This window comes from Oryzias latipes, chromosome 1, assembly GCF_053564925.1.
Source record: "Oryzias latipes strain Hd-rR chromosome 1, Olatipes_Hd-rR_3.1".
Lineage (NCBI taxonomy): Eukaryota > Metazoa > Chordata > Actinopteri > Beloniformes > Adrianichthyidae > Oryzias > Oryzias latipes.
This window is the reverse complement of record NC_136237.1, coordinates 24,102,965-24,118,180: the sequence shown is the minus strand read 5'-3', so window position 1 is coordinate 24,118,180 and position 15,216 is coordinate 24,102,965. Positions and strand designations below refer to the sequence as shown.

Genomic DNA, 15,216 nt, shown 5'->3' with positions numbered 1-15,216 from the left:
AGCAGAACTGCAGTGTACCTGTTCTAGCTCCTGTATCATGTAGTCTTTGCACTGGAGGATCTCCAACACCTTCCTGTCCTTAATCTCAGTTTTGTGTTTCTCACTGAAGGAAAGAAGGAAAAAAAACATATTTGATTGCTTAGCAAATATAATGCCTTCCATAATTGGCTTGTTACATTTCTTCGAAATCCAAAAACAAACATTTGTGAAATAATTCCTTCATATAAAAAGACATCCGTCTGTTTTTTCTCCCTTAGGGTTTTCTGGGCAAAGTTTCTGTGACAGACAATGTTCTAACTAACTAAGTGGATTAACATGAATTTGGATTTTTTTTTGGTTATACATTAGGCAGACAAAAACAAGACAGCATTTGGGGACACGTCGGTTTTAACTGTATAAGAACACCTGGGACCACCCATTCTAATCCCTCATCTCCTGTCCCTTTACATCGCCCATCTCTTAGGTCTTTCTTTTTATTTCTTTTTCTTTTGGTCTCTTCTGAACAATCCTCTCCCCTGATAGACACTAAAATACATTTCTGTTGTTCTTGGAGAGGCTGGAACACAGGCAGGCTAAGCTGCATCTCCTCACATATTGGGCTCTGTTCATTCTGTCCTGAGCAACCAACCAATCCCTTTACAAGATCCACATGGTAAGGGGAGAGAGGGATGAATGGCAATTCCCAGCGGGCACCAGCGCTTGACTGGAGTCGACACAATTACCATGTCAATATCCTCTTGCGCATCAGGTGATTCAATGCACATATGCTCTCTAGGTGCATGTTCCACTTCCAGTCTCAGAGGACCAGCATTCTTTGATGCCTTTCCTAAGAGGACTATAAGGAACTGTAGAGAGTGTAGATTAGAACCGAGAAGCAGTGGTTCTAAAAAAAAAAACGGGGGGGGGGGGGGGGGGGGGGGTGCCTTCTGCAAGTTGCAGTAAATGCATTTAGGCAGCATTTTCAGCCCACTAATGTACCTCAAGAACTAAGTCACATACCAATAAGTGTGTACGTATGTTCAAACGTAAAATGGTCACACTTCGATGAAAACCATGTTTTTGCGATGTTTTTAACATCTTCTTGAGGCATTTTTTTATAATGGAGGACATATCTGAAGAAAATTAAGCTGAAATTTACATTTCTGAGTATTTCTTTATTCAAATGCTTGTCAATCAGGAAAAGTGCCAACCACAGTCTCACCCACAACTCAGAGGCAAATTTCTAATGAACTATTGCAGCTCTGCAGAAACTATGTCTTAGAAAAGGACACAGGTTTTATTTTTTAATTTTGGCTAAAACCGGCATAATCATAATTAAAAGACCACTGGGAAGGATTTTTACAATAGATCAAAAGATGATTGTAGTGGGACATTATAAAAAGGATTTAATAAAGCATTCCATTGAATTGTGTTCCAACTTTCTGGATAAGCCAATTTTAAGTCTTGTTTTATTCCTATAGTAAAGGGGAAATATTTTATTAATCTAAATGTCTGTCGTCAGGAATGAAAGCTTCTCTGAAAGTTCCCATGCTGCTGTTTTCCTTGTGGCTTACCCATCCAGGAAAAAAGGGTCTTATCAAATCTTACAATTTATCCAAGAAAGATCAGAATTTGGCAGCACTGTTTCAATTGTCCAGCGTATGAGCCGCAGAGGGAAAGTGTTTTCATTAAAACGGTTTCCACTGTTTGAACTGAAAGATGGGGGATAAGAAGGCTTAAATCAGCGTTTGCTCCAGATTCCCTCATAACCCCTATAGAATGGACAAGGTGCTTGAAAAACCCACTAAATGACTTTCACACACACATATAAATATATATATTATTTTTTTGTGTGTGTGAGATAAAGCCACCTTCAACTGTTGAGCTTCTCCGGTGGCAACGTGAAAGATGAAGAATCCACTCACCGCTCAACTACCAAACTGACAGCCTGGGTCAAATCAGGATTTGCCACTTGCAAGCGTTTCCATAGAGACCACACAAACTCCTTGTCTGCCTGTTAAAAAAACAAAACAAAAAAAGCATGTCAAGAGCTGTTACTTCAGAAAAAAAAAGTATTTTTGTATACTTTTAGCATCAACAATAAGTTTGATCTTAATGAATTCCTAAAAGGAAAACAGGTAACACATCAGAATTGACTAAACTGAATACGATGCTTCTTGACATTACCATAAGGCAGTAAGGGGGGAGTCAATTAATAATTTAAACAACTTGTACAAAGCTGTATTTTTTTTATCTAGCACTTCCTTTTTAATCATGAGGCTCTTTTTGCAGAGATCTCCATCTCTGAGATGTGACCTTCGACTCAAGGGAAGTGAGCATTGACACTTGTCATTATGAACTATTTATGACTTGGGAGCAAGAATCCCAATCAAAACACAGCAGTGGAGCCTGCCGCTTCCTTATTAATAAATAGCTCTCTAAATGTGTTTTCCAGCGCAGCTCCAAAGTAACTTAACCCAAAGAAAGTCAAAACTGTTGACGGAGGGTGTCAACTCAAAACCGGCAAACCTAGCCGATGCATTTCCAATTCAAATTGTCTCGCTGGCTTTTCAAACATTTGAAGCTACATTACATTTAATGAGGGACATCTAAGAGCTACATTTTCTGACATTAAAAGACAGAATTATACCAGATCAACTTAATATAAAATTATCTGATAAATTATGTTCACATCATCATAAGATAAAAGTCCTCCCTCCCACAGGGATTTACTGGTCTCCAATTAGTACATGAATTTTAACCCCCTTCTAGAAAGTGTCTAATCAATTATTTACCAAGATGGCAGCATCAGACCTTGATAAGGCCATGAGCTGAACATATAAAGTGGAGAGATGGTCCTGTACTTGTCAGTGTAACTGAGTGCTAGTGTCTGTGTGCGTCTGGGGGGAGGGCAATGACTTAAGGTGGGCAGAAATTTCACCAAAAAATAAATACATCAACCCTGGAATGCAGCTTGAGTTGATATCAAGCAACACTGTGTATCTAAAATATGTGGTCGCCCCCTCTGTCGGGCTTTTAGCTGCCATTAGCTGTTGCGCTGACAACAGTTCGGTCAGGATGCTCATCAAAAGCTCTCCTCTGCCGTATGTGTGCTTAAAGATGCACTGAATGTCTTTTTGATGATTGCTGAATTATTCATTTTGAATCTGGAAACTAAAACACCATGGGCTAAACACAACAGAGAGAGCCACTGGAATTCAGCACATATTAGTAAATTAGCACTGTCTAGCAGGACCATTTGCTGCCTGACAGATCAAACTCTTTGTAGTTAATGGCCCTCCTGAAATACATCTCGCCAAAGACTTAGGACATCAGTGGTATTCAAATGCCACTATTTAAAATGTACACTGTAAAACTCACGGCTCTTATTAAATTTACAAAATCTCTGACGCTCACGTTTGCACAAGACCACCAAGGACGACCTCCAAGTCAGTACGAAGACAAACCTCAAATATGACACCTAGAACCTTAAATTAGGGTTTGAGTTTGCAAAACGAGTTCATTTAACACAATGAATGAATGATTATATTTGTACATATTTTAGATTTGTATGTACCAAGCATACATTCAAATTTTTTAAATGCCAATGGCCTTTTTTTTAAATTATTGTTCACTTTCATGCAAATGAGTTTCACTTTTGTAAAAGAATTTAGCTTAAAAAAACAACAACTCCCAAATATGTGCTTATATTGTACTTGCATAGGATTAGATTAGTAACTGACTGCTTTAAGTATCAGCAACGGACATAGGTGATAATGTAGCACCCCTTTTACCCAATCATGCAGAACCTTCAGATGCTTGTGTCCATCTAGCAAAGGGATTTCTGTTTATGTATTGTTTAACTGCTGATATTCAATCTCACTGATTTTTTTTTCATCTAACAAAAACTCATTTGGTCACATATCAAAGCTTCAAAGTTTAGAGTAAGATCCATCCATTTTCTTAACCCGCTGTATCCCTTTAGGGGTCATGGGCCTGCCAGAGCCTAACCTGGCTACTGTTGGCCTTTGCCAAACAGAAGCCAGAACAATTCAGAATCATCAATTAACCTATGAAGCGTGTGTTTTTTTCTGACTGTGTTTAGAGTAAAATGTCAAACAACAATACTTTATGTGACCCTTTTCTTGTCTGGCAGCCTCTACAAAGGTGCATGAGTTCACACTTGTTCAAAACTCCTAACATATTAATGAATCACACCAGTGATGTGCCTTACAAATACCGTACATTTAGATTTTACAATGAATAAAATCAGTCTGCTGAATATAAAGCTGAAGTAATAAAGTGCTTTTCACATTTTTGAACAGGCTGTAGAGCACTGCTGGAAGACAAACTACAGAAATAAAAATGTTTTGAAAAGGTGACCACACTAAATAAGCCTCCAAAGATACTCTGTCACTGCAAAAAAAAAGGCTTTTAACTCTAATTTTGGTCTTAAAGCATCTTTAAAAGGAAGAATCCCGAGGTTTTATCAGAAAAGTTGGTAGATGGATTACCAATAGAGATATTGGGACTTGGAAAATGTAGATGGAAACTCATCTAACAAAACTGAAGCTTAAACCTTCATATTCATCAACTTTAAATTTCTTCTGCCCCCTGCAACATTATGTGGATATTTAAAGTTCCACATGCTGGGTCAGTATCCTCATGTCATTAGACACCACCTGGTGGTGAATATGCAGGCCTCTCTAAACAGGTTTACAAAATGAAGCTGAATACTTCTTACTGCTTCCTAATATCCCTATATAGTTACATAAAATACAGAAGAAAGGTGTGCATCTAAACAGTTTTTCACTAGCTATATTATAAGTTCATGAATAATTAAAAAAAAAATCTGAAATAGAAAAAAAGGCTTTATGCATTCTTCTAAAACAGAAAATCTTTTATAAAACTTGATTACTTTCACAATTCCTAAGTGGTAAGAGTTTTTTTATGTGATGATTTTATCTGCTGGAGGCTGAGTCAGAAGACTACTATGCTTTGAAGCATGTGCTGTTCTCCAAGTCCAAAATATCACCTCCCTCAATATTTTCATCCTATTTTAAGGTCAAGAGGAGCAGCAACCTCTACATCTCAGATATAAACCCTGAAAGTGGAGTTTTCTCTGGACAACCATACCAGCCATCTATAAGGCGTCTTTATTGTTAGATGCTGCCGTTCAGAGACAAAGGACAAGAGTGAAGGAAACTAAAATAAACTTTAGTTTTGAAGAAAGTCATTTGGATATTAGTCATTTGTAGCAGTTTGCAAATGCTCAGTGGAACTGGATCAAAACAGAAACTTTTATTTAAACTTGTCTAAGGGACTGAATGTATGAATTAAAAAAACATATTTGAGCAACTCAGTTTCATGAAAAGTAATAAACTGGGACTTAGTGGTTATTCTGCATATCATACTGACAGCCTTTTATTAAATGCTGTTAACATGAAAGCACATTTCTTGCAGGTATAATAGACAACAAATCAAATCGTACAGATTTTACACAGCAAATATACTTAAACAACGTGGTTTTACAGACCTGGCATTGCGTTAACTCGTTGGATAAATTCTTCACCTCCTCCTCCAGATCCAAGATGCGAGCTTCACTGTTGGAATCCATTCTCGGACTGCAAGGAAGTCACATTAATAAGGCTGCTGGGAAAACTCATAGACGATCGGAGCAAATAGAAATCCCAGGGACTTTTACATGCTTCTGGTCCTTTAGGCAGAGAATAACTCAACGGGGCTAAAACATTTCAGTATTTGCACTTTACCTGACGTAATTGAGAGTAGACTGAATAGAAACTAACATTGAAAGAATAACAGCTGCGGCACTTTTTGCAATATCAACTGATACAAGAATGTCAGCTACCATTTTGATTAGCCAAGCATCAACGAAACGTTACTTCCCACAACAGCAGACTAATGAAAGTCCTGTGAAAGTACCGACACTATATTATCCAAGCGGTAGTACGTAAACTTTCATTACTTGTTGATATAGTCTCCCACAAACTAGAAGATGATGTTAGCTCTTGTCACCGCTGTCGGTCACCACGGAAACTCTTGCTTTCAAACATGCCCGCTGTTTTGGTTTGGCTCTTGACGCGTCAGTGACGTTGCGACATTTTACGACAGTTCCCGCAGTAGCACGGCGGTTGATGAAGTACAGCAGAAAAAAGCTGTTATAAATTCATTTTAATTCTTTACTCAAGATATTCCTACTGCTGGAACCCTATTTAGTTTATTTTATTCCGTTTCACATTATCTGTATGTTTGTCTTGATGTAAAATGTATAATAATAGTTTTTGTATTGAAACTGATTTTTACAATTTTTTTTTAATCCTTTACTAAAGTTGAGCAATAGCTGTAAGAAATAATTGCAACTAAAAAATCAAAAACATTTATGGGATGTCTCTTTAAAGAAAAAAGTCCATCAGTACAAAGAATTGTGATGTTCAACTACCATAAGTGCTCAGTCTTTTATACTCTTGCTGTCATTTTACTCTCCCATTCAGCATTCAAAAAAGTAAACAGTGCATGGTGTGAAAAAATGTTTTAACTGGGCAAATGCACATTTTACCATACAGTTCTTTTTCAATGCATACCAGCTTAAACAGTAAGTTGTAATATTAAATGTTTTATTTAATTCCAGATAAATTTAGATAGATGCTGTCTTTCCATGTTTTTGAGAAATCCTAAAGTAGCTCAAAAGAGGCAGGAATAAAAAAGAAAACACGGTAAAATCTTGTGGTCACAGTATTTTCTTTTTCTTTTAGGCTTGTTTGTGCAACTATCTTAACTGGTGCTCTGAGTAGATGTGGACTACATTTCATAAAGGTTCCCTAGTGACCCAGAACCCTGTTTACAAGGCTGTAAATCTCTGTTGTTATATTAACGTTCAACAGCTGCATGCCTGGTAGTGAAACAAAACGACACTGACATATGATATTGATGTTTATTTTGTGGCTTATGTTTTACACATTATTTTTCTTTGTTATAGACTCATTTACACTTTGCTCATATATCAGTATTCCTAATGATCCGTCGTACCAAGAAAAACAACGCAATATGAATCTTGACTCGTGAGAAATGTAAGTGTTGAATATGATCAAGAGGAGAGCAAGAAAAAGGGGATGTCTGACATCTGGCTTGATGGTAAGACAAGACAACTCCATATTGTGTGCCTAATGTATTTAACTGTCCAGCCAGATTTGTAGCCAAGGATGAGAGTGGGAAATTAAGAAATATGATGACCAGCAGTCCTTTTGAGTTATGTTGGTTTGCATGCTCACTGCCAAATTTAAAAACATACATACACAGACACACACATATAAAGCAAGAGAAAATCTACAATTGACTTGCCATGATTAGGCTGTTACTTGACCCACAAACATTGCCTCTCATTAGGATCCTAATTTGTAGAGCATTTTTAGAATCAGTTGACTGGATTCATAATATGCAACAGCTGCCCGCTCCCTGTTTCTTGTCCAGACAAGAAACGCAAATGACACATGGATCTATGAAAAACCATCTGGGGGGTGGACTATCATGCAGCAGGAAATTTAAAATCGTACACTGTTGTTGCACCTTCTAGTACAGGTGAAACTTGTATATATGATTGTAAATGTCCATATTAATGTCCAATTTGATAGGGATGGTACACCCCAAACAGGTCAGCAGGAAAAGTCAGTCAACTCCAACTTCCATTCAAAATATATTCACTGAAATATCAGGTAACTCAATGTGGTCTTGTTATGACTTTTTCCTCTAAACGATTATGAAGTTTTTGTACCCAGATATTCACAGCCGACACAGACATGTTCCACCTTGTTTTGTCAAGGTACACACTCCCCTCTTCCCATGTTTAGTTGACACAGGAAGTTTACGTACACCACATAAAAACACACATATTCTTTTTTTCTCACTGTCAGGCCTGAATTTAAAGTAAACTTTTCCTGTTTTAGGTTAATTACAATTAACAAAATTATTTCTATTTGCTAAATGTCAGAATAATGAGACTGCGTTTTTTTAAGACAAGTTTTTATTACTATTATTAAAGTAAAGAGTTTACATTTCATTAGTATTCCATACTATTGGGTTTGAACTGTAGTACTTGAGTCAAACGTCTTAGATGTCCTTCCACAAGCTTGTCACAAGGTTTGGTAGGAATTTTGGTCCAATCCTCCTGACAGAACTGGTTCAACTGAGCCAAGTTTGTAGGTTACCTTGTATGTACACGCCTTTTCAGCTCTGACTATGAATTTTCAATTGGTTTTAGATCCGGGCTCTGTGATGGCCACTCAAAACACCGACTTAGTTACACTCAAGCCCCTTTGTAACCGGTTTGGCAGTATGCTTCAGGTCATTGTCCTTTTGGAAGATTCATTTACTTTCCGGCAGATGTCTTTAGATTTTGCTTCAGTATTTCTTAAAGTGCAACAGTCCCTCCAGCGGCAAAACAACCCCACAACATGATGCTACCACCCCCATGTTTTACAGTTGGGAGTTGTTCCGAGGCCTGCAGGCTTCCCCCTTTTTCCTCCAAATATAACAATGCTCATTGTGGCCAAACAGTTCAATTTTAGTTTCATCAGACCGCAGGACTTGTATCCAAAAATTAAAGTTTTTATCCTTTTGTGCGCTAGCAAACTTTAATCTGGCTTTTCTGTGTTTCTTTTGGAGTAATAGCTTCTTCCTGGCAGAGCAGCCTTTCACCCAATCTCTGTACAGAACTCGTTTCACTGTTGATAATGATGCATTCTTACCATCTTCAGCCTGCATCTTTGGGTTCTGAACTTATCGGACCAAAGTACCTTTATCCCTTGGACACGGAACCCGTCTCCTTCCTGGCTGGACGTTCCCATGATGCTTATACTTGTGTACAGTTGTCTGAACAGATGAACGTAGCACCTTCAGGTATCTGGAAATTGCACCCAAAGATGAACCAGACCTGTGCAAATCCAAAGTTGTCTTCCTAATATCTTGACTGATTTCTTTTGACTGTCCCATGATGTTTTACAAACAAGCAAGCGTGTTTCAAATGTGCCCTAATATATATCCACAGGTGTTTTTCTAATTAACTCAAATGCTCAATAAACGTATCAAAAGCTTCCAAAGAGATAACATCATCATCTGGGGTTTCTCAAATTGTTTAAAGGTGTAGTGATCTTAGCGTTTTTAACCTTTGTGCTATCCTAGGCACTTTAATGTTGGGAGTTGAGTCATCTAGACCCCAAAAGACAGTACGCTGAACTTTTTTTCTTCAATGATTTGTGAACTTCACTGGTGTCCATGGATTACATGAAATCTTTCCACCTTTGTCCACCTTTGTCATGGTAGGGAGAACACGTCAATGCAAGGGTGGGGTCATCTAAGATAGCACAAGGGTTAAACTTCTGACTATGATAAAAGTAACAAAAACTTGTCTAAAAAAACATAGTCTCATTATTCTGACATTTACAAACAGAAATGATTTTGTTAATTATAATTTACCCTAAACCAGAGAAGTTTATATTTATTTCAGTCTGACGGTGAGAAAAAAAGCATATGTGTGTTTTTCTGTAGTGTATGTAAACTTCTGGTTTCAACTGTAGCTGTTGAACCAGTGGCATAGAGGTACAGTGTCTGACCTGACTGGGAGATTGTGGGTTTCAATCTGCAGTCAGGTCATGCTCAAACACTCAAAAAAATGGGGCTTCCCTGCTTGACACACAGCATCAAAGTTGGAATGGGGAGGTACATCCTAAAGCATGACTGTGACTGCAGCTCACTGCTCCCAATAGGGATGACATTTTTAGGTTTGTTACAATATGGATGGTTTCAATGACAACATATTGTTCTCCATCTAAGAGCAACTGAGGGTCATAAAAGTCTTTAGGTTTTTATATATTGAGGGCAAAATAAATAAAAAGATGTGTTAAAATATGTTTCATCCCAATTTTTTTATTAAAATGATGGTCAAACTTGCCCAGAGCAAAACAATGGTTTTAGAACTAATCTCATCAATGTAATTGTTTTCCATAATTGCTAAAAAACAAAACAAAAACTAAAAGTTTTTGATATGACAATGTGCGTTTTTTAAGAAAATTTCTGGGGAATTTGTATTAACAACCACAATAAAATCATGATTTCACTTACTACAGCCTTTTAGCAGAGCAATGCAATGCAAACATACATTAAAAGGAAAAAAAAGTGAAAACACAGATGTGGTAATTGTGGACATGACAGGAAGTAGCTCAAGAAATAACTTTCGGTTTTACAGTGGTATCCTAATTTAACTGATAATGGCCAAAATAGCTTAAATATTCTCTTTTATTTATTATCTTTTTGGATGAAATAGGAAAAAATACTTGGAAATAAAACCCACCTTAATTCACCCTTGTATAAGAACACTTCTCTATATGACTCAACAATTGCAACTGTAATTGAGCTGCAAATGTGAACTGACTGATGCTTTAAGTTGTCCTTGCAGGCTTCTTGCAGCTAATAGCCCGATTGCGCAGAGCCTTGAAACAAGATGGCTCTTGCACTGACAATCCCAATAAGCATGCTTATCTCACTTCTGTTCTGCCTCAGTGGAGTCACAGAGAAGTTGGAGTGCTCGCCAGCATTTAGTTTACCAGGGGAAGAAGTGACACAGGAATGCGATCATGCAAATGCACCTGCATGAAAAATTCAAGAACCAAATGACAAGCCCTGGTGTGCCGACGCTGACAGAGGAAGGAAGAGCAGCACATCCCGAGGAAAAACATGACACTCCGTGGAGATTTGTGTGAAAACATGGTCTCCGCCTGCTGCCTCAGGTAAGAAAGGATATTGTCTGCATTAATGTGGCCCAGCTTTGATACTGAAGGAACAAAGTGCCTCAGAAGTGCAGGAGATGACAAAAGACACTAAAGAGTCACAAGTCCCCAGCTTTAAAGAAACATTGATTGCTCAAATGCCTGTTGGGATGTTAAACCTGCACAGTGCTTAACAGAACATCACACCTCCTACATCAAAATGAGACAGGCCTCAACATGTGAGAGTTTATTGCATGGCTTTGAACACAGCCTTCTGTAATGTGACTGATGACTCTATTTGTCGAGTTAAAGAGGAAGATTAAATAATAATGAGCTATAATCACACCGGGTGCCATTTGGAGTCTTAATTTGCCATCTTTAAACTTAACTTTACCCTCTAAAATAATGTTGTATTGCTGACATTTTAAGCCTGGTTTGCCCAAGAAGAAGAGTTGTAATTTCTCCCAGTGGAAAAACAGACACTTTTGACCCTGAGCATGAGCCATCCTCATGCTGGATCCTGTGAAACCTTGGCCTGGCTTTAAAAAGCAGAGGACAGAGAGGCCATTGATTACATGGCATATATGTGCTCTTAAATCAGACCACTTCTTGCACAAAACTTTTCACTCCGTTTGACATTATGTGCATTCTTGCTTACACGTGATGCTGATGACGTCCCGCAGACCCGTGCTTGCCGATTTCTGCTCTGTGCACAAGCCCCTTTTCTTCATGTCCTAACCTGAGCTCCAATGAGATGATGAGGACTTCTGCTTGACTCCCATCTGATGACCTTCTGGTTCCATTCTCAACAGCCAAGAGCCCTCATAAAGGCGGAATTGATCCTCACCTCTTTGACGCAGCAGCATGTATGTGTATGAGACTGTGTTTTTGTGTAAGCACACTGCCATGAACTGAGTGCGGACTCAGTAGCAGTTCACCCGTACAGTATGCCATAGCAGCCATCCAAAGGTGCGTGGGAACAAGGAGTCAGGCTATTTCCCTTGGGCTTCCTGTCAGAGAGCTTGTCCTTTGCTTGGTAAAAGGGTAAATTAAGGTGGAGAGTTTGTATTTAAGTTCATATTTCCCCTGAGTTTCAGAGAAAAGAATGAGGACATGGGACATCGATTGCCGTGAGTAAATGTTGTCAGGTCAGCAAGCAGCTTTTAGACGAGAAAGTATTTGTCTTAAGTACAACTCTGGGGCTTTCATCTCGGAGAGTGAGAAGGGATCAAACTGAGAAACCTATTTTTGGTCACTAAAACAAAAAAATAAAAATGAATAAAAAACAATATTTTTCATAAAAAATGCTCAGTTTTCCAGCAGAACTAAAAAGGTTAAATGTACTGTATAACCTACAGGTCAATTGCAAAATTTAACCTTTAAATTGACCTAAAATTTTAAACACTTCTACTTCAAAAGACAAAAGAAAAAGACTTTAGTTGAGAAATCTAAGTTAAAGTATAAAAATGGGAGTTTTAAGCAATTTCCCAGCTCTTTTCTGGTGTGGAGGAGAATAGTGTTGGAAGTACTCAGAAAACTCTTCAGTGTTCAGGATCATTGAAATGACCTTTGCAGACATTTTATATGCTTCAGTAGTGACCGGGAGTTAATGAACAGAAGCATCTCCGTGGATTTGATGAATCCACAAACTTGGCGCAGCAGCTGATGGTCATCCCAGGAGGTGGAACACTTCGGCAGTGGGTTCAATAGCTCATTATCAGTGGTCCCGCTGGGTAATTAGTGAACAGTGGGATCCTGTCACAACGACAAATAAATACATACTCCCTTTCTATATAAAAATGCCTCAACTATACTGTATTCATGGTGTGGCTGTCGTTTTAAGTAAAAAAAAGTATGCTTAAAATTACAATGTTTATTTTATTTAGGCTTTTTAAAATAACAAATGGGCCAACTACTTTAATCTTTTAAATAATAACAAAAAAATGCTAATTGTATAAATACATATTGTGTTTTACTCTGCTTGATGATTCCAAGAAGCTTTCAAATAACTGCTCTATTTTTCTACTTTGTTCTAGTTTGGTTGCTGTTCCAAAATTTATCTGAACCCAGATCATTTTGCTGTGACATAACACCAGAACTACTGCAAACCACTATGTAGCAGAAATGCTGTTTTAATCTTTTAAAATTCTCACTATTATCTTTTTGTCCCACTTATCTAAATTGTTTCTGGGGTTTTTTTGTATTCCACACACTTGATGTTTATCTACCCTGTACAATAATAATTTCTCAAAGTTTCAAATTGTTACATGTTTTGATTTTTAAAAAACATTTCCAAACTATTGAAACTTAAATCTTATTATTTACAATTACTGCACAAAAAAGTTGACTTTTTCTGGGAATTTAATTTTAGCATAATTTTATAGTGAAAAGCTGAAATATAGCAGCACTCTTATCTATCTGCTTTGTTACTGCTTTGTGCAACAAAGAGCTAAATCCAGTCAAAAATCAAATGCACGCATGAGCTAAATTTTATAATATATTTTTTAGATTTAGAAGCACTAGCTTATAATCTTGTCAGTGTGCTTCATAGTTACAATGGCTGCATGATTACTCAGCTCACGCAAAGGTAAAAAACAACAACTTCCCTCTATTATTTTAATTAAACAGAAGCATAACTTAAAATTCTTAAAAATATATAAAAATAAAGGTATTTAAAAAAATATTCTCTTGATGCAGTTGCTACAAATGTGAGATGATTTGAAGGCTTTGAGAAGGCCAACAATAGCACTCCAAAAGAGTGAACACATTTTATTTTGAAAGAGTGGCGGATGCAGGCCATTTTGCATACAACCACGTATAACTTCGTAAAAAACAAACAAACGCAATCTTAAGTGGTGTTAACTCAGAACACAGGAGAACCAGTGTGGTGATGCAAAGAGTAGAGAGTGGAAAGCGTTACCGCATGTTGAATTTATTTTGCTGCTACATAAACTTGCAAACTTGCAGAGAAGTTTTTGGGGGCTAAATAAATTCTCCCTCAATATACAGTGGGCCAAAGTAGCTTATCAGAATAATTAAAAATGACAGTAATTAGCTCAATGCAAGTAGAAATTCAAATAGTCTTGTTAATTAATAATTAACAAGGTTGATGTTGTCGTGATTACTGTTATTAACCCCTAAAAAATAAACAGTTTAACTTAGGTCTTCGCTTTCATGTAGATGTGAAATTAAAATCATATTTGAGCCAAAGTGGTTTGGTGAAAAATTGGAATCAGAAGCCATCAAGGGGTTAAAGACCCATTCCAATGAAAATTGTGTTTTTGGTGTTTTTAACATGTTCTTGTGCCATTTTTTCTGATGATGGAGGACATTATGTAAAGAAGAGTATGCTTAAAATTGCAATTCTGAGTATTTCTTTATTCAAATCGTTGTGGATCAGGAGCCATGCCATTGGAAAAAACTTGTAGGTGTGGCGAGGCACCTACAACTGCAAGCCGCAAGCTCTCTGCTCCGCCGCATTCACTTGTAGACAAACAGATCCATGTGTGTCTTTGCTTTCCTCGTCTGAGTTGGCATCTGGCTCAAAACTGTACGGCTAGATAGCTCCAATATTGCTCGACATTTTTGTTGCATCGCTAACAACGCTTGGGGTTGTAAGCTAGGAGAGAGTCTGAAGGGAGGGCAGGCTTATTCCACGCAAAAGTCCCGCCCACAATTTAGAGGAACTCCTGCTGCTCTGCAGAATGTGTAAGGTTGAATTTGAAGATAAATATTATGTTTAATAAGTTTTACGATATTGTAAATTTCTGGTTTGAGTGAACAGAGGGAGAATAAAAGTGTAAAAAGGACTAAAGAGAAAAGACAGAGTTTGCAAAGAAAGTTGCTTGAGGTTTACTATTGGGCTAAAATTATGCACAAACACACACACTCATACATCTGCCTTAACACAAACGATAAACACATGGCAAATCACAAACATTCAATCCATGCAAGACATATATATTACATAAAGACTAACCTTTGTTGAACATGTATCATACCTGCCTGCATTAGAATGTCAAGGTTGGTACAAAGGTGAGCAGGTATCTGTGCTCAAGTGAGTGTGTATTTTCTGAAACGTTCAAGGATGTTATGGAATATGTAAAGGAATGCTGGAACCCCAACCTCCCACACCACAGCCTACAGGCCCTCCAGATCACTTCTGTGCAGAGAGCCGGACCAAAGGATATCAACCTTTGGACAATCCAAAGCCAGACACCCTGAAACAGGATTCCAAAGGGCAGGAAGGCACAGAAGCATAGAGAAGGTAATACCCCACATGGTCAGCTGAGGTTATTCCAGTGCAGGATACAGTCAGGGACTGCCCCCATTCCCCGCAGAGGAGGGTTTAAGGCAGATGTCTGAGATAGAGGTCTGACAGGATAAAAAACATGATGGGTTACGACCAACACAACCCCCACCAACCCTACCTCCCTCACCCTTCACAGCATAGATGCAC

General features: G+C 37.9%; 1 protein-coding gene across 2 annotated transcripts in view; it reads right to left on the bottom strand.

Moving 5' to 3' along the window:
- Positions 1–15,216, bottom strand: part of LOC111948960 (centlein-like) — a 192,281-nt gene that overhangs the window by 84,614 nt on the left and 92,451 nt on the right. The window contains exons 1-4 of one of the 2 annotated variants that reach the window (XM_078952049.1): positions 5,966–6,117; positions 5,516–5,603; positions 1,905–1,993; positions 19–103 (exon numbers count right to left, since the gene is read on the bottom strand). In XM_078952049.1, the coding sequence (XP_078808175.1) occupies positions 19–103; positions 1,905–1,993; positions 5,516–5,596 (255 nt within the window). In that variant the 5' untranslated portion in view covers positions 5,597–5,603; positions 5,966–6,117. Of the gene's footprint in view, positions 1–18; positions 104–1,904; positions 1,994–5,515; positions 5,604–5,965; positions 6,118–15,216 lie in introns of those variants that run through there. The other variant, XM_078952039.1, reaches the window with a different exon arrangement.